Raw genomic sequence first — 27,357 nt, forward strand, 5'->3', positions numbered from 1 at the left:
ATAAAGTCCTTAATTTAACCTAATCCCAAATCAAGCCCTAAAATTACCCTTGTCTCTGTTAATGTCAAGTTGTCATAACAAAGACATTTTAAACAATGCCAATTTTGCTTTAATAGTGTCATAATTTACCGAATGACAATTAATGACAACATTCATAAAGAGTCATTTATGTTCATAACAGTTGTTATTTCAAGTTTATGACAGTGTAATGTCAGTCTTATGGACACCCCTTCAAATAAGGTGTAACCGTAATGTGTGCTGGGTGACACCATCTGTTGTTGACAAACATTTAACATCCTTTCATTTTCCTGCTACTCTTTAAATCACTGTCTGTTCGTATAGTCATGAAGTCCAGCAGGGAGACGTTGGAGTCGGCAGTATGATCCTGCAGCCATGTCCCAATAAAAAAAACACATATTACTGCATTCCCGATTCTCTTGCTGAGTCCTTGTCAGGGATTGAAGTTCATCCAACTCTTTAGCTAACAATCTCACATTGTCCATGATATGGTTGGCAGAGATAATTTGAAAAAAAAATTCAATCAAAGTTACAGAGCTACATCAACAGGCTGCCACCCTGAGCAGCACAATTGCAGAATAGAGAGTTGCAATTCTATAAAAGGTCTAATATAGTGCTAGTTCACAAGATCTCAATGAACTTTACAAAAGTTTGTTCTATCAAATGATACAGACAGATTGGTTAAAAAGTTTTCTAAGGAAACCCAACAGAGGTTTGGTGACAGTAGAAACAGCAACAACTACAATAGCTGTGTGAGGCAAATGTTCGCGATGTCAGAACTTATTTGGTAAATGCGTTGCCATCTCCCGTTTTATGCATTAACTCCTTTTTGGCAAAGCCAAAAACCACCTCAAGGGAGAATAAAAACCTTTAAGTGAAATTTTGGAAGTATTACATTTCAGCATTTCCATCAACCTTTTCTGTTGCAATACTTCACATAAAAAACTGATGGAAATGGGGGTTTTTTTTAGGCTACAACTGTTTTAGGAAGAATTTATTTCAGTTTGCGCTTAGTTTTCACAAATGGTGCATTATTATTAAAATGAAATGAAGACTGTTACTGCTGCATCCTCGATGCTCAGAGAAGCGCTTCCACAGAATATTCTTCTCAGATGCTGTTAGACTTTATAATCTCTAATTCCACCCTCTTTCTGGCCTCAAGTTAATAAATGAACATCAACCAAACACAACAAAAGATACTGGCACAGGCTACTAAACACAAACCAAAATGGATAACCATAAACTTCAACGAGCCACTCCACTAAGCACAAATGCATCCGCTAACTAACAATTTCACACGAGGCACACAAGTCAACTGGCTGTGACAAGCTGCCTACTTAGTAGAAATGAGAAAGAAAAAGGGGGAAACATAAATGTGACGGCAACAGCCGTGATACTCCCCCCATAAAAACAAACTCCCCAGTTTGTAAATTTGAAAAGTCTAGACTTAACCACCCCTTTTTTTATTCATGAGTGCAGTCTAGATAAGGCATCTGCAATAACGTTTTCTGAACCTTTCTTATGATGCATCTCCAGATTGTATTCTTGTACAATTAACGCCCACCTCATGAGCCTCTGATTATGGTTATACATTCGAGACAAGAACACAAGTGGGTTGTGGTCTGTGTAAACCACCACTGGCAAAGAGCTGGAACCAACATGGACCTCACAATGCTGTAAGGCCAACAACAGAGCAAGGGTTTCTTTTTCGATGGTCGAATAGTTAAGCTGATGGTGGTTATACTTCTTTGAGAAGTAACATACAGGATGGTCTATACCCTCTACATCTTCCAGCAAAAGCACGGCACCAGCTCCTTTGTTGGGCTTGCTTAGCAAGTCCCTCCACTTTAGACAGACTAATCTTCAAGCTTTTGTTGTCCTCTTGCAGTCCAGCCAATCCTGCTTTCAGTTCCCTCATCTCCTCTGATTCCTGACTGTAGTTTCGGCGCTCCGACTCCAGCATGCTCTGAAGAAGCAGGAGCTCCTTCTCCTGCTAGGACTTCTCTCCATCTGCTGCCCGGCTCCTCTCCTGCAGGTCATGGTTCAAAGTCTCCAGCTGGCTCATTGACTTTGCCATTTCCGTGTGGCTCTTATTAGGGGGTTCTTTTTTCACAAAACCAACACCTTTAGTCTGTTGTGAATTTGGCTGTGTTTTGCGTTTTAAAGCTAAACAATCAGCAATGACATGTCTAGGTTTGTGACAATAGAAACATAAACGGCTTTCTTTTGAAACAGTGGTTGCAGCTGTAAAATGTATAAAATGCATGAAAATAGAGCATAAGATTAGTCTTTACGCGGATGATGTATTACTTTATCTCCAGCATTCAAATAATTCTCTTTCACAAGTAATTAGAATACTAGAATCTGTCTCTAAAGTATCAGATTACTCTTTAAACTGGTCTAAGTCTACAGTACTGTCATTTAATTGCTCTCTCGAAAACTCCCTAGATTTACAAATGCAATCAGGAAATATTAAATATTTAGGTATTACTGTGTCATCTAAATTAACGGATTTACTAAAACTTAACCACACCACACTTTTAAACAGGATAGAAGAGGACCTTAAAAGATGGAAATCGCTTCCAATTTCACTTATGGGTAGGGTAGCTTCAATAAAAATGATGGTCCTACCCAGAAATAATTATTTATTTTCAATGATCCCCAATAAACCATCATCCGACTGGTTTAAATCTCTAGACTCTGCCATTTCTGAATTTCTTTGGAAAGATAAACCCCCACGTATTAGCTTAAACACAATACAGAAGACTAAAGACGAAGGAGGATTAGATTTGCCTAACTTCCATAACTATTACAGGCTACAATACATCTCTAAATGGATAAAAAATAGTCATCTAGATGAGACTTGGTTAGATATAGAACAGGAAATGTGCAATAATATCATGATTTCAGATTTGCCGTTTATTAGCTCAAATATAAAACGGCATACATGCTTCAAAAATATCAACATTAGTTTTACTCTGACAGCATGGTGGGAGTTCCTTAAAATGACAAAGTCATCCCTTATCCCATGCAGTCGTACACCTATCTGGAATAACCCTGATATCCTACAAAATAATAAAATGATAAACTTTACATACTGGAAGAATAAAGGTATTAAATATCTGGAATATCTACTTGACGGAACAGAGTTCATCAATTTTGCTAAACTAAATATGCAATATGGCATTAGTAAAAATATATTCTTGGAATATGAACAACTTAAATCTATAATTAGAAATAAATTTAAGCATATTAAAAGGTGGTTTACAAATCCCAACTAATATATTAGAGTTCCTAGATTTAACCCCCACCCCCACCCCCAAAAGTACTTTCTAAATCATACAGGACACTGACTAAAATAGATGATTCAATATCTCTTCCTATTATGAAATGGGAAGAGGATTTATCAGTCAGCTTTGAACAAAACTTCTGGGCTCAGATATGTCTAAGAACTTTCAAATTGACTAGAAACACCAACTTACAACTAATACAATACAAAATCCTTCACAGAGTACACTACACAGGACAAAGATTATTAAAGATGGGTTTGGCACAATCTAATATCTGTCCACACTGCATAGGCAATCATCCTGATAATTACATTCATGCGTTATGGTTATGCACACCAGTCCAGAGGTTCTGGACACAGATATGTAAGGACTTATCAAAGTGCTTGAGTTGTAAAATTTCACCTTCCCCATCAGTTTGCTTGCTTGGTAATTTTGAGGAAAGCCCTCTGGGGAATAAAATAGTTTACATGGTTTTCACTGCATTATGTATCGCAAAGAAAACTATCCTCATGAATTGGAAAAGTAAGGAGAATCTCAGTATCAATCAGTATAGAGATCTTAGTTTGGATCATATTAATCTTGAGACAGCATCTGCTTCCACATCTGATCGATCTCTTTGGGCTCCTTTGATTAGCACCATCACTTAGTGTAATGGGGGGCGGTGGGTTGCGTCCTGCAGGGCGCGGTGGCTGGGTGGAGGGGTTCCTGGGGCTCTGGGGGCACTCGGAGTGGGGCGCTTGGTGGGTCTGACTCCAGGGTCTGTTGCCCCCATCTGGGAGGAGCTTGGGAGGCCTACGGGTGGCCTACAGCGCCGCTTGCGTCGCTCTTGGGGAGCTACGCGGTGACGGACGTGGGTTACTGACCTGGTAGCTGTGCTGTCGCTGGGTGGGTCCTGGGTGGGTCTGGGGGCCTGGGGTCCCTGGGGCACGCCGCCCTCGGGCGGGGGCCCCGGCGGGGCCTTGGGGGTTCAGGTTCCGGGGGGTGTGCCGTTTGGGGTCTGGGCCGACGTGCGCCCGGGTGTCTGCCCCTGCACGGGGCCTCTGGTGCGCTGGGGGGCCTCGGGGTAGTTGCTTGGAGGGGGGGCGCTGGCACCAGCTTCCTTCCGGAGGGGGGGGTGGGCTGTGCTGTGCACCCCCTTCGGTGCTCCCAGTTTTAAACACACCTGAGATCAACATGCAACAACACAACATCTGAGCGGGCGTAGGGAGGATCGGGGGTCTTTTGCACACCCCCGATCTCCGATCGCGGCACAGAGTCTGGGGCCTGGAGGAGGTGCGGACCACTGGGTCCGGGGTCTTGGCGGGGGGCTGCTGCGGGTAGCCGGCGGCTTGCCGGGTCTGGGGCTGACGCCTCTGCTCTCCCCAGGAAGGGATGGGGGGCAGGGGTGGCTAGGATAAGGTCAGGGTGGGAGGGGGTTTATTAGGTATATAGTGGGTGAGGGGGGGTTCTGGTCGGGTGGCCCGTATGGGTCATGTTGGCCCCCCCTCTTTGGGGGCCTGATCCGGGGGGCGTCTGGTCCAGGGGCGGGGCCGGGGGTTGGGCACAGGCAGTCGTATAGTTGATTTGTGGTGACCCCCCACTTGGGATTTTTGGATGTGAATGTTATGTGGGAATGTGTGTACAGCATCCTTTTTTTTGTCTGTGTGTGGTGAGTGGGGCACTAAGGAGGGATGGTGTGAATGAGATTTATTATTTTTTTTCCAGGTTCGGGTCCGGTCCGCTCCCTCTCCCTGGGCCAGAGGCCCCCAGGGCCCATGTCTCCGCATCTCTATACTGATTGATACTGAGATTCATCTCTATATTGATTGATACTGAGATTCCTGAACAGAAGAAACAATCAGATGCATTTTGTTTTTAATATATTACATTTTCGATACTGGCTATCCGTTTTTTTTGCAATAAGCAGGGATGCAATAAGGAATTTTTATTTTAAAAGGAAACCACAATATCGCCTGCTTACGATTGCATTCTCTACACGAAACAAGATCGCATCTCAGGGCCCATGTCTCCGCATCCCATGGCCAGGACCACTTCAGCGCGGCTGGCTCCCGGCGGAGCCCACGGGCTCGTCCCCGCGGCTCTTGGGGACGTCTGCATTGCGGTGGCTGGGGGATTTCCTCGGGGTCGTCTCTCCTCTTTCCTGGGGGGGGGGGGGTTGCAGATTTCCTGTGATGGCCCCTCTCGGGCGCACTGCTTTGGGGGCCCCTTTGGGAGTCCGGGGTTATGGGTCCCCTGACCCCTGCCTCTGTGCTCGGGGAAGGCGGGTCTTTGGTTCTCCACAACCACTATCGAGCTATTTCCTTCTGTATAATTTTCACCTAAACTAGTGCACTCTCACAAACTCCCAGAGGTGCTGGGTCCCAGGTATTAAATGTTCACTTATATACAGAAAGCCTATAATTTATTTATTTTCTTTCACTTTCTTTTTTAAGGTATCACATTACACATGTCAGCTTAAATAATAATACATATGATTTAGCAATGGTATCAAGGTGTTACTCGATTGTATCTGTTGCTTTATGTCCGTTGGTTGTGCTGTTCTTTTTGCGTCTCTTTCCAGGTGATTGAGCAGACAGAGGACGTTTTATCATTCTCTTCCTTTTATCTCTTCTTTCTTTCACCTCTTCTCTTTCTTTTTTTCTCTCTTCTTGTTCTTCCTTTACTCTCCCACTTTCCCATTGTAGTGTCCATATAATTTGAAATTCTCCCTGCAGGAATCACAATAAAGCTATTTACATGAACAAATCAAGCGGAGCATTATGGCGAAAGCTGTTTGCTCCACTTGTGAAAGCAAAATCTGTCGAGCTCTATTTGGCATTAAGACATCAATTCTTAGTGCCACATTGCCAGACAGGACACTGGGAAAAAAAAAAAAAGAAGGAGTGCATATCTGCTTACTGTGATTACATTTCTAAGTTGAAGCATAAAGATCGCTCCTCCTCTCAATCTCTCATGCCTTTTATCTAGCAAGCAGTCGTAATAATATTATTCTCTCAGCTCGTCATGTTTCCGGCGGTTCTAATTCTGCTGCTCATGCTCTTTCCCATTTCAAATTGCTATGTTTAGTTTTGTTCAAAAGGCACAAAATGTCCTCGCATTCCAAAGCTCTTTTCATTACACCAGAGGGTTTTCCCATGTTAGCACACTGGTTTCAAAAACATCTAAGAGAACTGTTAGAATAATGTGGCCTTCCATCTAGCCATTATTCCAGCAATTCCTTCAGGATAGGAGCAGCCACAACAGAAGCTGTTTGTGGAGTCTCAGTTGCTTCTCTCCAACAACTGGGCCGATGACAATCATCAGGCTATGCCTTATATATCCGTCCTGAGCATTCACTCATCCTAGCTGTTCAACGCTCTCTCAGCCTTTAGAGTAAGCTATCTGCGAATATTGGTGGTGGATTTGAAACTCATTCATATCTCTCGCCAGACCCTGTATGCTTGACTCTTTCAATTTTGTGTTTTATAAATCATCCTCACATCACCCATCACACTCCTGTAACTTCTCAGCTTTTGCATTGCAAAACTAGAGAACAGTAGAACTCAGTAGAGTGGCCACTAAGTTGAGATCTTTTGGTACGGGATCAGCACCACCTGCTGGTTTGGAGCTGATCCATTAATGACATCTGGGACCAATGCTGGAGCTGATGCTGGTGAAGAGCCAATGCTGGAGCTGATGCTGGTGTAGAGTTGAGAAGGAGAGGGAGCTGTGTTCGAGCTGAGAAATTCCATCGAGAATAGCCTGCTTACCTTGTCAGCCAAGGAACTCTTCGAGGTCGCCAAAAATGTGGGTCCAGCTCCAGGACAGAACCAGCCCGAGCTCGAGGAGGGAGACCAGGAGGGTTGCTTTGACTACATCAGTTCTTTCATGTATAGTAAGCATTTACTCGAGTCAGAGGACAGTGGGATGGATGAGTTATTGATTCTAAAGGATGGTATTGATGCTGTAATTAAGGACAGAGATGTATCACCGGTGTCTGATGATGGAGCAGATTTAGATTTACCGACCATCCATGTTCCCAATCAAACATTGTACACATCCCACAACACAGTTGTAACAGTTACTGGTCCCCCAGAAACTATCCAAGTAACCAACACTGATAATGCAACCAGGCCACCACAGGCTGCAGGTGTAGTCAGTCACCCTTTGCCTAGACAGTCTAACACCTCTGTAGCTCGCTCCATGAGTCCAGGCAAGGCTGTATCTGACACCACAAATGACCCGGGAAGGGGTCATCTCTTTAAGAGATCTTTCTTATCTGCAGAGGAGAGAGTTCAAAATACAAGAGGGGCAAGTTGGAGATCATTCCTCAGACATAAGCTACAATAACATATGCAAGCAGGTTGATGAAGGACTCAGAGAAGGCCTCCATGACACTGAGGTAGTTCGAGGTTTGCTCAGAATAATCAGGCCAGGGACTTTTAAAGATATGCTTATGAATAAGGATAACCTGACTGTAACAGAACTAAAAGGATTCATTCAAGCCCACCTAAGAGAGAAAAACAGCACTGAGTTATTTCAGGAGCTAATGTGTGCCAGACAGGATGAGAACGAGACACCACAACAATTCCTCTGTCGTGTAATTGGCTTAAAGCAGCATGTTCTATTCACATCCAAACTTCCAGACACAGGCATACAGTATAGTCCGGCTACTGTTCAGGATGTTTTTCAGCACACAATTTATCAGGACCTTGGAAATAAGTAGAGTGACATACGAAGGGAACTGAAACCGCTCCTGTCAAGTGGTAAAGTAATTGATGAGACAATACTGCGTCACGTGATGAGGATCACTAATGAGGAAAATGAGAGGCCGCTGGAGTCAGCTTTATCTAAAGGTCTAAAGTATGGAGCCAAGAGTGTGTCGGTTTATGCACATTTTGAGCAAAACCAATGGGACTGGGACTGGAACTAATTAATAAATCAGACTGAAAGATGGTTGCCACTCCTCCTCCTCTTCCCACAGATCTGGGAATGTGGAAATGTGAATAATTGGAGGGAGTTGACTCATTTATACTAATGTAGTCGTCTTGTAGCCAGGTTTCTGTGAGACAAAATAAATCAATCTGTTTATCAGAAATCTATTCATTAACTAACAAAGTCTTTGGAGGGAGAGACCTTATATTTAATAGACCACATTTAATTGTTTTATTCTTTGGTTCAAGGTGAACCGTATTGATTTTTCTTAGATTTTTATGATTTGTTCCTTTTAGATCAGTTTTTGATCTGTTAAGGTTTGGCCGCAAGAAAGACACAGTCTCAATAGGATAATGGGTGGGTAACAGCACAGAAGCTGCAGAGAGGTGTGTTAAACTATGGCTCTGCTTCCTGGTCTGGACCCTGGGTTGTCAGCATTTAGGAGAAGTAATAAATCCGGCCAGATTCCTAGAAAGAAGAGCTGCACCATCCAAAGTAGGATGGATGCCATCTCTCCGGATCAGACCAGGTTTTCCTCAGAAAGTTCGCCGGTTATCAATGTAGCCCATGTCGTTTTCAGGACACCACCTAGACAACCAGCGGTTGAATGATGACATGCGGCTAAACATGTCATCACTGGTCAGATCAGGCAGGGGACCAGAGAAAATTACGGTGTCCGACATTGTTTTAGCAAACTCACACACCGAAGCAACACCAACTTTAGTGACCTCCGATCGGCGTGACCGGGTGTCATTACCACCAGCGTGAATAACAATCTTACTGTATTTCGCTTATCCTTAGACAGCAGTTTCAGGCAAGATTCTATGTCGCCCGTTCTGGCCCCTGGCAGGCATTTAACTATGGTCCCTGGTGTCTCTAGTGCCACGTTTTTGACTATTGAGCTCCCAATCACCAGGATCGCCTTCTCAGCGGGTGTGTCGCTAAGTGGGGAAAATTTGTTAGAAACGCAGACGGGTTGGTGGTGAACTGGGGGCTGAAATCTAGAGCTATGCTTCCTACGAACTGTCACCCAGCCTGGTTACTCGGCTGCTCGGGTGCTTCTGGAGACCACTAAGTGAAGTAACGCTAGGTCTATGTGGCTCCGTGCTAGCAAAGGGGGGGGGGGGGGGGGCTATCAGCTGGTTTTTCCATAGCACGGAGCCGGGTCTCTAATTCTGACACCCTCGCCTCCAAAGCTACAAAAACACTACATTTATTACAAGTACCATTATCACTAAAGGAGGCAGAGGAATAGCTAAACATCTGACACAGAGAGCAGGAGATAGGGGAGACTTAGTCAGAGATGGAGAAGCTGAAGTAATAGTAGGAGAGGAAGCCATTGTGGAGCTAAAGCTCGGCTAGGCTAAAGTTAGGCTAGCGCCCTTTTACCACGCCAAGAGAGCAAACCGTGAAACACGAGGAGTTCCCAAGCGCGATGTACAGCAACAGAAAATGTTTGAAAAGTGCTAATGTGTTAGAAACAGATGTTACACCAAAGAGATTAAAGATAAAAGCGAGAGAATCTTGAGCAACAGACCGTTGCTCACACTGTGAAAACAGGAAGTGACACAATACGCCTTACCACAAACAGGAAGTGACGTCAGCAGATAACAGGCAGTTAGATAACAAGAATGCTGGGAAACTCTTACCAGACAGGTGAATGAGAAAATACGTTCTAGAGTTTGTGATGTTATTTTATTTCTCACATCGATTTCGTTCATGTTATTTTGCTTTGCACATTGATATGCTAGGAACGGTCTCTGTTTTGGAAACATGTTTTGGGAAATGGATCGGCTGTGGGGAGAGAAAATGGCCATTCTTTCGCCACACCTGGCCCTTTGTTTGTAAGTATATAAAGGGGAGACTTCCCTCAGTCTGGTGAAGTCTGCCGTGGGTTTTGTGCGGACACCCGGCCGCGTTGATGATGCTCTAACTGGACTGACCGGCTTCCCAGTCCTGTGCCATGGTAAGAGATCTGTTGAACATCACGCATGTTTGAAAGCTTGTCAGCTTTAATGCTTGCTACTTTGTGTGTGCAAAGTGCTTCCTGTTTGTTTGTTTGTTGTATTCTGTGGGGAATAATAAATATGGGCACTATTATTCTAGCAGAAACAGTGTTTGTGTTTTTATTCATGTTTTTGCCGATCTATTCCGAACCTGAATAAAAAATTTCATAAAACAATTATTAACGTGTTCTCCTCGCCACCACCATAGCTGAGACAAAAGATCTCATATAAAGGTGTACATATTAACTCTGTGACAGAAAACATTCGTAAGAAGGACCTGTCTGTCCCTGGCACCTACAGCGGATAGGAAACTCGAGCTCGGTTAATGCCTGCTGCCCTCATTGGTGCCCACATTCTGTGAGTCACGCAAAATTGAACTGATAAAAATGATTTCACTATGGTTAAAATCTTGTTTATTAATGTTTTCTTCGAGCCACCATCATAGCTGAGACAAAAGATCTCATATAAAGGTGTAAATATTAACTCTGTCACTGAAAAAAGCCTAGAAGGGGCGGTTTGCCCTGGGAACCTGCAGCTCAGTTTTAAAGGCATACTATGCAAGATTTTTCAGTTAATTAATGTGTTCCATACCGTTTCGGATGATTAAATTAGTCATTTCAGGTCGAACTAAAGTTTTCTCGGCCGCCTTGGTGGTCTGTGGGGGAAATACCGCACTTGCAATTGCAAGAGCCCTCGGCCCGCACACACAGGCTCAGAAGTCTCGTGCAAGACCACGAGAGTCGGTCTTGCTTTACGGCGAGAACTGTTTTTGCCCTGCCATTCACTATATGCACGCGCGAAAGCAACAACAAAGAACCGCGTGTTAATGTCAAATAAACATGCAAGCATATCGAGTTTTAATATTATTATTATTATTATTTTTTTTTGCGAGACGCTACCGCGGTGGCGGCGGTGGCAGCGGTGGCGGCTGCGGCGGCTGTGGCTTGGCGAGGCGGCGGCCGCGGCTTGGCGAGGCGGTGGCCGCAGCTTGGCGAGGCGGCGGCCGTGGCGGTAGCGTCTCGTCAACATAAAAATAATAATAATAAAACTGGTGAGGCCGCGTCAGCTTGGCGAGGCCGCGGCGGCGGCTTGGCGAGGCCGCGGCGGCCGCCTCGCCAAGCCGCGGCCGCCGCCTCGCCAAGCCATTTGGCAAACTAGCCAAATGGTTCAAACTTAGTTTGAACCATTTGTTTCTTTGATTTGGGATATCCCACATTTGTTTTCCGCTCTCAGTACTTTTAGTGCCTGTTTGAACACAGTAAGCACCAAGTCTCACTTTCACTATTACAAAAGTCTGATATGTAGCACTCACATGTACGAGTTTAGGATTCACTTCCAATTGCTAATAAAAGACTGTCACATGGGTACAATCAGAAAAGATTACATTTCAGGTCCTTAATGTAATACTTAGAAACAGAGGTGGATAATCCAGGTTCAGCAAGTAAAAACCCTGTACCTTTTGCATTTCTAGCTCCACGGCATAGACAGGACTGTCTTAAATATGAGGATATGTCGCATGCATAGCTGTCTTCTTGTGAGGAGAGTAATCTCATCATTAGACACATCTAACAGTCTTACAACTGTTAGATGTGTCTTTGCTTCAACACACCTGACTCCAGTATAAGTTTATTAGCAGAACTCTGCAAAGCTAGATTACATGATGAGGGGTAGTTTAGTCATTTGTTTCTGGTTTATAGGGCAAGGGACATCTAAAAGTTGCAGGACACTGGCCCTTGATGATTTAAATTTGAGACGTCTGGTTTAAAATCACCTGTTAATTAAAAGTGAATAGGATAAAGGAATTTTTTTCTGAAGCCAAATTTACACACCTCTACTTGGAAATTATTAATTGCTGAATGATTGTATGACTAAATATGTAACTCTAATAAAGACAGTTTTTTTTCACCTAATGTCCTTAAATATACAATTTTGTGTGTTTTTTCCTGTTTTCCTGGATTCTGGAGCTTTACTCTGCATCAGAACCAGTTAAATCAAGCCAAGAAAGCAACTGATGGTTTGATTTGCAACTTTTTAATTTGACTTATTAAGAAACTGGTGTTCACATTCTGATGCTATGCCTGTGTTTGGAGAGAATATTTTTTCCTCTATATAAGGAATATGATCAACATTCTACTGACATTTTACTGACTAGAAAAAAACAACACAGAGATACTTACCATCAGCTTTAGTATAGTTGCATTTCAGCTGTGAACTGAGAACCACAGGACCACACCCTTCCCTAATCTACATGTGCCAGATCCATGGATCACGAGAGTCTCAGCAGCGAGTTGGTGTTCTGTCTCCTGATGATGAAGATGAAACACAGGATTCTCTGATCACAGACGCCTGTCGTTGTTTGTCCAGTGCCACTGCTCCGGGAGCTGCTTGCTACATCGGCCTTGTTCTCCCGACTTCATCCGGATCTGATCAGGGCAGAACATCCATGCCCAGTTTACATCTTCTATCGAGCTTTGCGTGACACACGAGCGTGGGTGGATAGTTGAGCGGATGTTCACGCTCAGAAAACATGCTTTAAAACCAAAGTGGTTTCTGGTTAAAAATAGCTGCGGGATAATAAGCACCAGTATAGTTGTTTGCAGCTTTTTGCTTTTCTTATTTCTATTTAGGCTACGTTACCTAAAATGTGGCTATTTAACCCTATGTATTCCAATTATCTGCAAAACGAGCATGGCTTTCGCCCATGTGATCAGATGCCACTATTAAAGATCCTGCTTTTAAAGTGTAAACAAAGACGGGATTTACCTGCGGTCGTGTCTTCCCCTCTCAGTTGAGCACCCCTTCATCCAGGTCAGGATTGTAGTTCCGCTCACTTCTGTGAGAAGTGACGCAGAGCACCGAGGAGCGGGTTGAGAGCTGAGGATATATATATATATATATATATATATATATATATACATAAAATAAAGAGTTGTGAGGAGTTTCATCTCAGCGACAGCTCCGCCCCCTCTAAGCAAGTGTTCCTTGCGACTCGCGCAAACCACGTTTTCAGTCGTCATTTAATTTGCATTCCACAAATATAAAGATGTTGTGGTGTAGTACGAGACTGATCAATCCGTCTTTCATGCATGTTACCTAAACACAAAAAGTGTCCACATTGTAAATGTTCTTCCTAAGTATTAGTCTCCCTGGTTGGGAATTTATTTCATTAAAAAAAGGAAGAAAACAAAATTAGCTGTGCTACATGTAGAAAAAAATAGCAAATATTAAACAAAAAGAATACACTGATCATTATTTCTTCCTTATTTGAAGGACTTCCCCTTTAAGGAAGAACATCGCCAATTCGACAGCCCGTTGCCACGACGACCGTAATGTCAACATGTCCGGCGAAGTAGCACAGCTTAAGGAAATTAGACAGCTAAAAGTCAACAAGGTCAATATTTGTGCATGTGCTGATTAGTTGCTTATTTATGTCACTTTTGTCTCAAAAAGTTTGTCTTTCTCACAGAAACAAGAAGCAGGGTTCCTGCAGGACATGTTGCCACTGCATCTAATTCGGGAGCTGCAGAAACACAGTGCTGAGGAGCTTCTGCAGTAAGTGACGTTCCTCACAGCCTGCCAGAGGTCACCCATACACACAGCCTTTTCATGTTAACCTCTCATGATAACAGAAATTATTCAAGAAAATGTGCCCATGAATTGTCAAATCAATTACAGTTATTGTATTGCATTATATTATTATTTTACAAAAAATATATAGTCAGTGCGACAAAATCAACAGTATAATTTCTATTGACTTAATATTTTTGCAGTAACCAACATGCTGTCTGTATATGCTACTAACATTAAGATCAATGCACACTTTACTTTGCATTTATGATAGGTGACTTGCAGTTTTGATCAAACCCTGGTTTTCCATGGTATAAATGTTTATAGTTCAGTAGTCAATGGGGGGGGGGGGGGCGTTTACTTCATGCCTAAGGGGCATCAAAACCCGGCTTAACGCTGTGCAATATTTGACCTTCTTAAGCCCAGCACTCACTAAGACTCCATTTGTCAGGCTAGAGAGGATGTGCTGCATGCATACGTGTCAAATGAATTCACATTTAATACTCCGGTAGAAGTATAGATACCAGGGTTCAAACATAAAATTAAAAAATAATGATGTATCAACTTAAACTTTTTACTCAAGTAAAAGTATAAAAGTAGCAGTTTCCAAAACACTTAAAGTAGGCCTTTAAAATTAAAAAGTAATTTAAGGAGACTTGCAATGAATGTTCACTAAAATGTACATTGTAAAATGTGCAGTTGACTAAAATTGAGCACGAAAACACGCAACGCCCGCACCACAACGGCCTGTAGTGCACTAACCCACCTGCCCAAAAAATATATTTTTAAAGGCCTTAATGATTGTAACGTTACATAAAGATGTTAATGTTGCAAAATCTGTGATAGGCCAGCGCTGTCACTCAAATAAATATATCCATTCATTGTCTTCTGTTTATCTAAGATCAGGTTGCAAGAGCAACAGTTCCAGGAGAGAAACCCAGGCATCCTTTTCTCTAATGACATCCTCCATCTTATTCTGGGGGACCCCAAGGCAGTTCTATGGATATACTATAGTCCCTCCAGCAAGTTCCCCGCGGCTTGGCGAGGCGGCGGCCGTGACGGTAGCGTCTCGTCAACATAAAAATAATAATAATAATAATAAAACTGGTGAGGCGACGGCGGCTTGGCTAGGCCGCGGGGTCTCCTCCTAGTGGGATGCACCTGGATGCCCAAATTACATCAACTGGCTAATCTTGATGTTTAGAAGAAGATAAGATAGACTTTATTGATCTCACAGTGGAGAAATTCACATGTCTCATCGGCTCAATAATCAAAAGATGGTGCCAAAAGGAGGAAAAGGTGCATGAGGTATATAAAGTGCGTCCACATATATACAGTGGATTGAGAGAAAAAAATAAAGCAGAGATTTAAGATGACTTATGTACATTTAAGGTGACTTATATACATATGGATTTGACATTGTACATTAAAGTGGTACCAGCTAAAGAACAACAAGCCACCACAGAATCATAAAAGGTTTAAGCAGGGGTCTCCTCAGGAGGTGGAGGGCTTCCTCACTGATCGCTCTCAGTGGCCCTTCTTGTACAGAGCTTCGGTGTTATGAGTCCAGTCCAGTTTATTATTAATTTGAACACCCAGGTATTTGAAACTTTCCACAGTTTCAATATCCTGCCCCTGGATGTTCACCGGAGAGTGAAGTGGGGGACTTCTCCTGAAGTCGATCACCATCTCCTTGGTCTTACTGGTGTTTAGACACAGATGGTTCTTTTCACACCAGTCCACATGATGACCAACCAGTACTCCAGCTTGTTCCCCTCAGATACACAGCCCACAATGGCTGAGTCATCGGAGAACTTCTGAAGATGGTAGCTGTCCGTGTTGTAGGTGAAGTCCGAGGTGTAGAGGGTAAAGAGAAATGGAGACAGAACGGTGCCCTGGGGGGCCCCGGTGCTGCAGACTGCCACCTCTGACTGACAGCTGTGCAACCGCATGAGAGCGGTCAGTGAGGTAGTTGATGGTCCAGGTCCAGGTGAGTGCCCACCCCACCCTGGTCCATGGTGGGGCCCACCACGGTGCGTAGGTGTGCAAGGATGAGGCGCACTGTGGTCTTCATCAGATGGGAGGTCATGATGACTGGTATAAAGTGGGCTGGTTCCCTGGCGTGCGGCGTTTTCGGAACCGGTACCACACAGGAGGTCTTCCACAGGGTGGGGACCACCCCCAGGCTGAGGCTCAGGTTGTAGATGTAGCTGAGGACCTCACAGAGCTCATCAGCACAGGTCCTCAGCAGCCTTGTGGGGATGCCGTCCGGTCCTGAAGCTTTCCTCTGTTTCAGCCTCATCAGCTGGCCTCTCACCTGCATTGAAGTGACTGTGAAGGGGGAGGAAGGAAGGACTGAGGGTGTGGATGGGTTGGTGGTTGGTGAGAGTGGCGGCGGGGGGAGGGTAGGTCTCTGGTGGGCTGGGGGTTGGAGATGTGTGGAGAGTTGAGGGCAGGGAGGGGGCCAGTGTGGGGGGAGTCAAACCGTGTGAAGAACCTGTTTAGCTCATCTGTAAAGTTGGTGTCCCCGTCTATAGCCCTGCGGGTCCTCTGCCCAAAGCCGGAGATGTTCTTGAGACCTCTCCATACATCTCTGATGTTGTTCTGCGCCAGCTGCTCCTTCATCTTCCTCCCATAGTCTTTCTTTGCCACCCTGATCCTCCACTGGAGCTCCTGCTGAACTCTACGTTGCTCCTCTCTGTCTCCTGAGTTGAAAGACCTTTTCTCCTGGTTCAGGAGGACTTTCAGCTCAGGGGTCACCCAGGGTGGGGTTGTTTGGAAAGCACTGTAGCCTTCGTGTAGGCACAATGCACTCTACACAGAAGGTAATTTAGCCAGTGATACATTCAGTCAGGCTGTTGATGTCATCACCATCAGAGCTTTGGAACATGCTCCAATCGGTGTCCCTTGTTGTACTGTACTGAAGAGAAATCTAGGATTATTCTTATTCTCCTCAATTAATGATGAAAAATATGCTGCTCTAACTCTGCGAAGGGTCTTGTTATACAACAATGGACTGCCCCTCCAGATTAGGTAGGATTCCTCTTGGTGTGTAGAGCGCCATTTTCTCTCCAATTTCCTAACATTGTGCTTCAAGGTACGCAGCTCTGAATTAAACCAAGGAGCCAGCTTCCTGTGAATAATCACCTTCTTTTTCAAGGGAGCTACATTGTCTAATGCAGAACGCAATGACAAAGTCATACCGTTTACAAAGACATCTATTTGTGAATTGGAAGAAACAAGATTGCTGCCATCTACAGGGCATTTCTGCAATACGGAGGATATTAAAAAGGGGACAGACTCTTTAAGTTTTGATACAGCATTATCCGATAAAGATCTACTATAATGGAACCCTCTTTTGGGGGTGGAGAACTCAGTTAGATTAAACTCAAATGTTATTAAAAAATTATCAGATAGGACAGGGTTGTGAGGAAATACTGTTAATTCTTCACAATCAATGACATATGTCAGCACAAGGTCTAAAGTATGGAGCCAAGAGTGCGTTGGTTTATGCACATTTTGAGCAAAACCAATTGAATCTAGGATAGTTTTAAAGGCTACACTAAGGTTATCACATTCTGTGTCAACATGGATGTTAAAATCACCCACTATAATAACCTTATCAGTATTTAACACCAAATCAGATAAGAAATCTGACAACTCATCCAAAAACTGAGTGTAAGGGCCTGGTGGACGATACAAAACAACAAACAGAAGAGGTTTTATTGCTTTGCAGTTTGGATGAGGGAAACTGAGGGTTAAATGTTCAAAAGAACTGTAGTTATTAATTGGCCTGGGACTAATTAATAAATCAGACTGAAAGATGATTGCCACTCCTCCTCCTCTTCCCACAGATCTGGGAATGTGGAAATTTGAATAATTGGAGGGAGTTGACTCATTTATACTAACGTAGTCCTCTTGTAGCCAGGTTTCTGTGAGACAAAACAAATCAATCTGTTTTTCAGAAATCAATTCGTTAACCAACAAAGTCTTTCACTGACCTCTTCTGCGGCATTGGCCTTCTCACCATTGGTATGTAATGGGGGAGCAGGTAGACAAGGTTGTGATCTGAACGTCCAAGTGGGGGGAGGGGGGTGGAGGTGTAGGCGTCCTTAACATTCGCGTAGAAAAGGTTTTATTGTCCCTTGTTGACATACTGGGTGAGCGTGGAACAAAGGGAGGTTCGACTGAAATCTCCTGTGATGAGCAGGAGAGCGCGGGGGTGCTGTGTCTGCAGCCTGGTCACCACGCCGTGGACCCGCTCGCACGCAGCAGTGGCGTCTGCGGAGAGAAGGATGTAAACACAGAGCACGAGCACGTGACCAAACTCTCCTGGAAGATAGTACGATCTGATGCTTACCGCCAGTAGCTCCACATCTGAGGAGCATATCTACTCCCTCATGTGAGCAGGGATGTCTGATTTCTCAGCGTGGTGGGGAGCCACGGGACAACAGTGCATAGAGTCCCGAAGTCCGAGGAGCTGGTTCCGGGTGTAAACAATGGGACGTCCAGAGTCGAGGACAAAGAGGTCTCCCCTTGCAGCATCAAAAAGTGCCGAAAATAAGAGAAAGCTCACCACTACAGTCCCAAAAGTTGGCTTCCTCTGTGCACATATGTTCAGAATACCAGATACGGTGTTCACTAACAGAAAAACATTCCAGAATACACTATAAAGAAGAGAAAGTAGGGAAAGAGAAGACAGAGCCGATGTCACAGGCAGCTGCGTGTGCAGCGCCATCTTGGAGCCCTACTTTGAGCTCCCCCTGAATAACAGAACTCTTCACCCTATCTCTAAGGGTGAGCCTGGTTACCCTATGTAGGAAGGTAACTTTGGCCGCTTTTGTTGCATTAATGCTTTCCATGTGAGGACCCAGAGGCAACAAACACAGTGTTCTGCCATCAGGCCATGGGCAGGGATCGGATTGTAACGTGGAGAAATTATAATGGGTTGTAAGCAGGGGAATTTCGCAAATCCACTGTCGTGCTGTTATACACTGTTTAAAAGTTATTTAATGTTTAATAAATAACTCTCTGCCTGTTAGGTATTGTCTGGTGAATATCAGCTCTATGATGATGATCAACCACTTTTGTTTTGTCTTTTGTGTTCTTTCACATGTACATAGTTCCTTAGCTTAGCTTCTTTTTATCTTCATTTGGCTTAGTAGTTTTAGTTAAGTTTCACTACCCTAGTAGAGAGGATTTGTTGATTGAAATATAGTGTTAATTTAGATAAACAGCATTCTATAGTGATGTTCTCTGGATGTTAATTTTATTTCTGTTATTAAATTCTTGAACTTGAGAAGTGTTCACTCATTTATTCTACATGTGTGCAGAGTTTGCTGTTAAAAGAACGGCAGTGCTCAAATCATCCCTTTCAACTACTATCCTGATATCAGCTCTTGGGCTGATATTCACCAGACAATACCTAACAGACAGAGAGTTATTTATTAAACATTAAATAACTTTAAAACAGTGTGTAATTGCACAACAACGGACACAGTGAGACAGTTTAAATTATTTATTGACTGGATTCCTGGAGCAATTTGTGTGCTCTGCCTTTTTCTGTCTCTGCTCTGTCTTCTCAAACCTACAGTCGGTCGAGGCAGATGGCTAGTCACACTGAGCCTGGATCTGCTGGAGGTTTTATCTTCTTGTTAAAGGAGAGTTTTTTCCTCCACTGTCGCTTCATTCATGCTCGGTATGAGTGATTGCTGCAAAACCAACGACAATCCAGACGACTGCCCACCATGGCTACACGCTCTTTCAGGAGTGAATGCTGCTTGTCAAGACTCGATGGAATCTGCTGGGTTTCCTTAGATAGGAAACTATTTGACCAGATCCACTGTGGAGGCTGGATCGGAAAGGTAGTGAATAGAGGACACCAGCGGAATGGAGGAGCAATGGTTGACTGGAATTCCCAAAAGGCTCTATGGATTTGGAAGGCCAATTAGATTGGATGTTGTTGATCAAGGAGAATCTTGAGAGACATGGATTGGTGAGCTAATGCTCTGACACCTTCCATCTGTCTTAAGTCACCTTAAGTACTCCTCCTAATCAGCCTAAATGGAAAACACCTGCGACTGGCATCCACCGGCTGCTCTGTAGGTTGAGTGACTTCTTTTTTGGGGGTTGCAAATATTTTAATTATCCATTAATATCCCACACTACAGCTTTAAATGAGCTGCCAGATTCTGTCTCTCTCCATCTTTCTTTTATTTATCCATCTTTCTGTTCCTCTTTTTATGTTTTTGTCTGACTCCATCATGTAGTTTTATAACGTTATATTTTAAAAAATACCTTCCTTCCTTCTTATACTTCATGATTGATACTCTTTACATTTAGATCTGCTAGAGATAATTTTGAGCGTAATCAGTGTTTATTTTTTACATTTGGGCTCTGTTTCAAATTATCTATTCATGGGGTCTATCTAGCAACAAAAATGCACTTTCCAAGGACAAAGCTGCCATTTCTTTTCAGCGATGTGCTCAGGAAGGTGGATTTTTGTTTCCAACAGAGAGACCTTTGGTGATGTGCAACAATCAAAGCAAATGCTATTTTTGTAGGACAACTGGAGATGACTACACAAAATAGGTCCTGTTTACTTGTTGAGAATGTGCTCTATTGTGCATTAATGTTTAAACAAACACAATCATCCTCGTATTTGTATTACGCAAACATTCTCAGTATCTTCGAATAATTATGTTCGGTAACACATGAAAACCAGAAGCACATCCTTTTCTGTTGTAACGCACAACAAAAAAGACACATTTATCCTGCTGTATCCTGCTCTCATGACACATAACTTCTTAGTCATTTAAAGCAGCACTGTGTAATGTTGGCCACTAGGGGCGCTAGATCTGTAACTTCTAGGTTTACCGCCCATGAAGGCCACTGGCAACACTGCATTGTTGCAAAGTTAAACAGCCTTCCTCCATCTTTTGGAATCTGATAGCGGACCAATTTGGATCAGCAGATTGAGAAGTCATGGAGTTACTTGTAAAGACTAAGCCACATTCAACCATCTAGATTAAATTCTATATCAGAGAACCAAAAATATGTCTGATCAGGTAAGTGTCATATCTGCGGTTTTGTTGTTACCAGACTAATGTAACAAAGAATGAACAGTAAGTATTCAAGTGTTTACTATCTAAAGGTGGACATATTATATGAGCAGACCACATTTAGTTGATCTGATCACAGACTCGCCATAGGTCCGTTTTACGAAGCAAGTTTAATGAAAACTCTAAAGGTGGGCATACACTGTGCTAGTTTTTCAGTCGTGGTATTTATATACATCTCAAACTGTACGACGGAACCACGGGGTTTAAAAGTTCCCCGCTCACGATATGTGTTCTCACACTGTACGGCCCGACGCTCTGAAACGACCGCAGTGCTCACACAATACGTATGAAAACCACACGTCGGACTCAGCCCCATAAAGAGAAGGCGCTAATCGACTTCATCTACCTGGAAGCCAAACGTAAACAGAAGAAGAAGAAAAAGGCGGAAGTGTCGATGCTCACTGTTAAATATGAGACTTACTAGAACAAAATGCGCTGCTTTGGAAATTCTAACAGTTGCTCCTCCGTAGTTTGACTCCATGTCACACGCACCGCCATCATGCTTCTCTCCGCTCCTATGTTTTTGTTTGAGTAGACGAAGAAGAATCTACCTGTTTGTGCGTGCGCAATGTGCGAGGTTGGGGGAAATTTGCTCGTAGCTCTGCTTCAACAGCAGGACGCGCTCACCATCACTCAACTGAATTTCAAACATGTTTTATTTTCAACTGACCGTCCGACTCGTGATTGGGAGGTGGTCGTGAGAGGCCAATCGCCCCTCGTTACCCCCTGTACACTACACGACGCAGGACGCACGATCAAGCTGAAATTCAGAATCCAAAAATTACTCGCGCGACTGAAGAATCGGCCCGAAAAGGGCAAAAACTCATACAGTGTATGCCCGGCTTTAGTCTGTTAACTATGAAATCAGGGAAACTCTGAGTTTTCCTTTTCACAAAGATGGGTCAATCAACCACTGTGTCTGTTACCATTCTCCCTAGGACTAACCTGTTTCAAAGCATTACTCTCTCCTGCTCTCTGTGTCTATTTAGGTGCAATCCTACAGGGGAGAAGCGCACATGGCAGCAGGTGACTGATAAAGACTTCTGGATAGCTGTCGAAATATTTTCAGAAAGAACTGAATGAAAGTCCAGTTGCCTCTGATTAAAGCCTGTTTGCTGTAACGTCCTTAGACTTCATCTTCACCTGTTGCACTGTGCATTTCAACCCCATAGGATTGCACCTAAATAGACTAAATACATTAATACACTACCATTCAAGCAGAAAACTAGTTTTCCCTAGTAACTACATATAAACTTACGCATTAACTCGAACAGCAATCCTCTCCCACTCCATCTCTCTCTTTCCTTTGCAGCTTTAGCGCTGTTGCTCTTTCTTTTAAAAACGTGCTCCAACTCACCATATGCCTGTAATAAAATCTTTTGCTCCAGTGGTGTGACATAGTAGGACCTCCTCTAGCGTGTTTATTGATTATGGCTTTTTATAGCTGTTACTCACACGATTGACTCTGAGTGAACGTACTGAGAGTTGATTAAACTAACCAAAAATATACCTTCACTAAACTGTTTTTCAGTCTTTCAATCAAAAAAAAGAAATTTCACGTATTGCTCTTTTTATCCTTCCATCTCTGTCTAAGTCTCCCCCTCTCTCTTGCTCTCTGTGTCTGATGTTTAGTTAATACTCTACCTCCTTTAGTGATTATGGTACATGTAAAAAATGTAGTGTTTTTGTAGCTTTGGAGGCAATGGTGTCAGAATTGGAGGCCGGCTCCGTGCTGTTGAAAAACCAGCTTCAGTTCTCTGTAGCTAGCGCGGAGCTACAGAGCTTCATGTAGTGGTCCCCGAGCAGCACCTGAGCAGCCGGGTAACCAGGCCCAAGGTCACCACCAGCCCGTCTACATTTCTAACAGATTTTCGCCACTCAGCGAGACTCCTACTGAGAAGCCGACTCTGGTAATTGGCAGTTTCATAGTCAGAAACGTGACACTAGAGACACCAATGACCATAGTCAAATGCCTGCCAGGGGACAGAACTGGTGACATCAAATCCTACCAGAAACTGCTGGCTAAGGATAAGCATAAATACAGTAAGATTGTTATTCACACTGGCGGTAATGACACCCAATTACACCTGTCGGATTTCACTAAAGTTAATATTGCTTCGATGTATAAATTTGCTAAAACAATGTGGGACTCTGTAATTTAGCAGATTGCACTGTGTCATGCTTGTACTTTTGTCTACTTAGTAAAATTGGATCTCAGTGCTTAATTTATACAGTTGATCACAATATTCTCCTAGAAAGACTGAACATACTTTAAGGATTAAGAGAAAAGCATTAGGCTGGTTTAAATCTTATCTGTCAGACAGATTCCTGTTTGTTCATGTTAATAATAAATCTTTAAACTCTAGGGTCACTCGTGGAGTACCACAGGGTTCAGTCCTTGGGCCAATTCTCTTTACTATATATATGCTTCCGATTTTCAAAATTATCAGAAAGCATGGGATTAATTTCCACTGTTATGCTGATGACGCTCAGCTATATTTATCCATAATTCCTGGTGAATCCAATTAATTAATTCGACTAGAAGCATGTCTTGATGACATCAAAAGCTAGATGTCATCAAGGCATGCATTACATTTCCTGCATTTAAATTCTAACAGAAGTTGTAATCTTTGGACCAGAGTCCTCAAAAAATAAGCTTCTTAATCAATCACTTAATCTGGTTGGCATTAACTTGGCCTCTGGTAATGAAGTAAAAAATATTGGTGTTATTTTTTATCAAGACGTGTCATTTAAATCCCATATTAAACAGGTTTCCAGGGTTTCCTTTTTTCACCTCCGGAATATTGCCAAAATTAGAAATATTCTGTCCAGGGGTGATGCTGAAAGAGTAGTCCATGCATTTGTTACTGCAAGACTGGACTATTGTAATTCTTTACTATCTGTCATGGTTTTTATATGTCTTGCCCACATGCAGACACAATACGGAAGACAGAGTGCAGTTTAAAGGTGTTTATTAAAGGGTTCAGGTACAGGGATCGCACGGGTGTGGAGACCCGTCGAGGTCTGAACGTCAATGCTGGAGGAACTCTGGGAAGAGGAGGAGAGTGTTTACGAAACACTAAACCAGATAGAAAATCACAGAAGCCGAGCCGCTTACCGTTTAGTTGGGCGAACCTAACCGGGGAGGGGAAGGTGAGGGAAACTCTGAGGCCGAGTGTTCACGAGGATGGCCGGTGGTTAGCAGCTGGAGGGCAGACTGATGGCAAGGCGGCGAGGGATCCGGAGCGAGCCACAACAGACAGGGGAGACAGACGGTTTGACCACAGATCAGAGGGAACCAGCAGAATCCAGGGAAGGGAAACCTCGAGCCCAGCTGGGTAACATCCAGAGAGTTCGAGGGGAAATGCCAGAGCAACATCTGAGCTTCGGGGATTCTTGGAAGCTGGTTCGTCGAGCAAGACGTCAAGACGGGTGAGTAATCCAAACACAAAACTACAAGAAAGGCAGGAGATCCAAAATTAGTCAGGTTCCAAAGATACGAAAAAACTGACAAGTTCAGGTTTGCAGGATCAGGTCAGACGCCACGTCGTACCACGACTGGGTAAGGCTCTGGCGTCTTCCATCTGTCTGTGCCTTCCTTAAGACGCCAGTGAACAGTGCTCCAAATGAGCCGCAGGTGTGGGCCACCCCCCCCCCCCCAGCAAACTAGAACCACCTGTGAAGCAGAATTAGAGCACCGGCCAAACAGAGAACCCTGACACTATTAGGAAGTCCACAAAATGCAGTTCAAAGCCTTCAGCTGATCCAAAATTCAGCAGCAAGAGTTCTGATGAAAAACTACAAGAGAGATCATGTTTCTACAATTTTAATTTCCCTCCATTGGCTTCCTGTTAAATCAAGAATTTAATTTAAAATTCTTCTTCTCACTTATAAAGCACTTAAATCAAGCTCCATCATATATCAGAGCTTTGATTACCCGTATGTTCCTAACAGAGCACTTCGCTATCAGAGTGCAGGTTTACTGGTAGTTCTTAGAGTCTAAAAGTAGAATGGGAGATAGGTCCTTTAGTTATCAGGTTCCTCTCCTATGAACTAACTCCCAATTCTGGTCCGTGAGGCAGACACCCTATCTACTTTTAAGACTTATAACTTTCCAAGGCTTATAACTTTCCATTTTGACACAGCTTATAGTTAGAGTGGCTTAGCTTATGCTGAGCTATAGCTACAGTTATGTAGTTGCCAATCCCAGTTCAGATCTCCAATTAGTATAGTCTCAATTGAGTCAAGCTTAAGCAGGAGATCCTTTAGTGATTGAAGTGCATTTTGGGTGGCTGAAGGTGGCCTATAGCATCCTACAACATTTACATGCAAGCCTTTAGAAATTTCAATGTTAAGTGCTAACAGTTCAAATTGTTTACAGAAAGATTCAGCCTGAATTAATTTTACATTGAAGGATGAGTTTATATAGATGGCAACCCCACCACCTTTAGATGGTCTATCAGCACGATACATTTGAAAGCCATTTATGCAAACATCATTGTCAGATATAGATTTTGTTAGCCAGGTTTCTGAGATAACCACTATATCAGCTTTTGTTGATTTTACCCAAATCCGTACTTGATCAATTTTAGGCTTCAGACTTCGGACATTGAGATGAATAATTTTAAGGCCAGATAACATGGAGTCTGAGCCTCTGGGCCAGGGTTTGGCTGTATGTTTCCAGACATTAAAAGCAGCATAAGAATTAATCGCCTTTGTTTTCCGAAAGTATAAGATTTAACATTTTTGGACAAGACTTCAATCGAAAGTAACATAATAGAGGTTTCATTCAGTGAAAAATAATCATGCAACATTGAAAGACTGAGAAGTTGATTTATGACCAAACGTTTTAAGACAAACATATTTTTACATTTTGAAACTGGTATTCTGTACATTGGAGCAGTTGATTTGTTATGATCATATGTCGCATCAATTTTAATTTGTTCAGAGATATGAGCATTCAGTTTCTGTCCAACATTTTTGTGATTATTGTGAAAACAGCAAATGAGCAAAAAGCACAATAATACACGTGAAAAATGCATGTTTAAATGATAAGTCATACCAGTTAAAAGCAGCGTGTTTAGTATGGTGAAAAATGCAGTTTGCTAGCAGATCAAGTGCAGGATTGGAGAAGCAGGTAGTAGCCAAGCAGTGCAGGCCCAGGATGGAGGAGCAGCTAGCAGCCAGGCAGTGCAGGCAATTCAGGCCCAGGATGGAGAAGCAGCCAGGCAGTGCAGGCCCAGGATGGAGGAGTAGCCAGGCAGTGCAGGCAGTGCAGGTAGTGCAGGCCCAGGGTGGAGGAGCAGCCAGGCAGAGCAGGCAGTGCAGGCCCAGGATGGAGGAGCAGCCAGGCAGTGCAGGCAGTGCAGGTAGTGCAGGCCCAGGGTGGAGGAGCAGCCAGGCAGTGCAGGCAATGCAGGCCCAGGATGGTGAAGCAGCCAAGCAGTGCAGGCAGTGCAGGCCCAGAATGGAAGAGTAAGCCATTTGTTTAGCATCAGAACTCAAAATATCTCATTTCAATTAATGGGCATTTCAACTGGAAAGCAAAGGACCGGGAAGAGTGCCTGTCCCGACGGAACTTTTTTTGCAGGATACATCTTGGACCCGTGGGAGAAATGGTCCACGGTGTGCCTCTCAATTCTTTCTGTTGAGGACATCGAAGATGTCTACTTATTCGGATTTACGATACTTGGATTCCTTTTTTTTTGGTCTCGGAGGATATCTAATGTATCAGCACCTTCAGAAGCTGCTGGCGGTCAACATGGCCTTGATGAGACTGCCGGTGGCAGTCGACGTGATCACTAAGGCGATTAATGAACAAAACTGTAAGCTTGATAAGCTGACTGCGGTGGTGGTACACAGAGGTGAGATGGGATAAAACCTGGAAGTGTGAACGTTAACTAGCCCATCGATTGGAATATTGAAATATTGTGCAATGAGGTTTTTTGTCAGATGCTTCACATTATATGTGGAAACAGGACAAGAGCAGACTGCAGCGTGTCATCCGGTCTGCAGAGAAGGTGATTGGCTGCAATCTTCCATCTTTCCAGGACCTGTACGACTCCAGGACTCTGAGGCGTGCAAGGAAGATTGTGACTTATCCCTTGCACCCCAGTCACAGACTATTTCAGTCACTTCCCTCGGGCAGGACCAGAACTTCATGCCACAAGAACAGTTTTTTCCCATCTGCTACCGGCCTTATGAACAAGGCCAAGAGCTGCCCATGAAACTGGACACTGTCTCTCTCCCCCGTTCAGGACTTACAAGCTTCTGCGTTACATTGACGCATTGACGTCTGCTGAGTGTATACAGCTTCTGTGTATATTTCCTTTTACTTCTTATTTTACTGTATTCTTATTTTTTGTCTGCACCATCCATACCAAGTCAAATTCCTTCTAAGTGCAAACCTACTTGCCGATTAAACTTGATTCTGATTCTGAT

The 27,357-nt window shown here is 43.5% G+C and overlaps 2 protein-coding genes across 8 annotated transcripts in view; one reads left to right on the forward strand and one right to left on the reverse strand.

Annotated features, from left to right (window-relative positions):
- adgra1a (adhesion G protein-coupled receptor A1a) overlaps positions 1 to 13,099 on the reverse strand; it is a 58,797-nt gene extending 45,698 nt beyond the window's left edge. For 3 of the 7 annotated variants that reach the window (XM_021313349.2, XM_036129864.1, XM_021313348.2), the window contains exons 1-2: positions 12,992 to 13,099; positions 12,406 to 12,651 (exon numbers count right to left, since the gene is read on the reverse strand). In XM_021313349.2, coding sequence (XP_021169024.2) covers positions 12,406 to 12,408 — 3 coding nt within the window. In that variant the 5' untranslated portion in view covers positions 12,409 to 12,651; positions 12,992 to 13,099. The remainder of the gene's footprint in view (positions 1 to 12,405; positions 12,652 to 12,991) is intronic. The other 4 variants (XM_036129866.1, XM_036129865.1, XM_036129863.1 and 1 more) reach the window with 2 other exon arrangements.
- Positions 13,100 to 13,442: 343 nt separating this feature from the next.
- The window catches only part of cabcoco1 (ciliary associated calcium binding coiled-coil 1), a 45,971-nt gene continuing 32,056 nt past the window's right edge, over positions 13,443 to 27,357 (forward strand). Inside the window, exons 1-2 of the mRNA XM_021313346.2 lie at positions 13,443 to 13,619; positions 13,695 to 13,780. Of these exons, the coding sequence (XP_021169021.1) occupies positions 13,566 to 13,619; positions 13,695 to 13,780 (140 nt within the window). The 5' untranslated portion in view covers positions 13,443 to 13,565. The remainder of the gene's footprint in view (positions 13,620 to 13,694; positions 13,781 to 27,357) is intronic.

The sequence above is a fragment of the Fundulus heteroclitus genome, unplaced genomic scaffold (assembly GCF_011125445.2).
Source record: "Fundulus heteroclitus isolate FHET01 unplaced genomic scaffold, MU-UCD_Fhet_4.1 scaffold_241, whole genome shotgun sequence".
Taxonomy (NCBI): Eukaryota; Metazoa; Chordata; class Actinopteri; order Cyprinodontiformes; family Fundulidae; genus Fundulus; species Fundulus heteroclitus.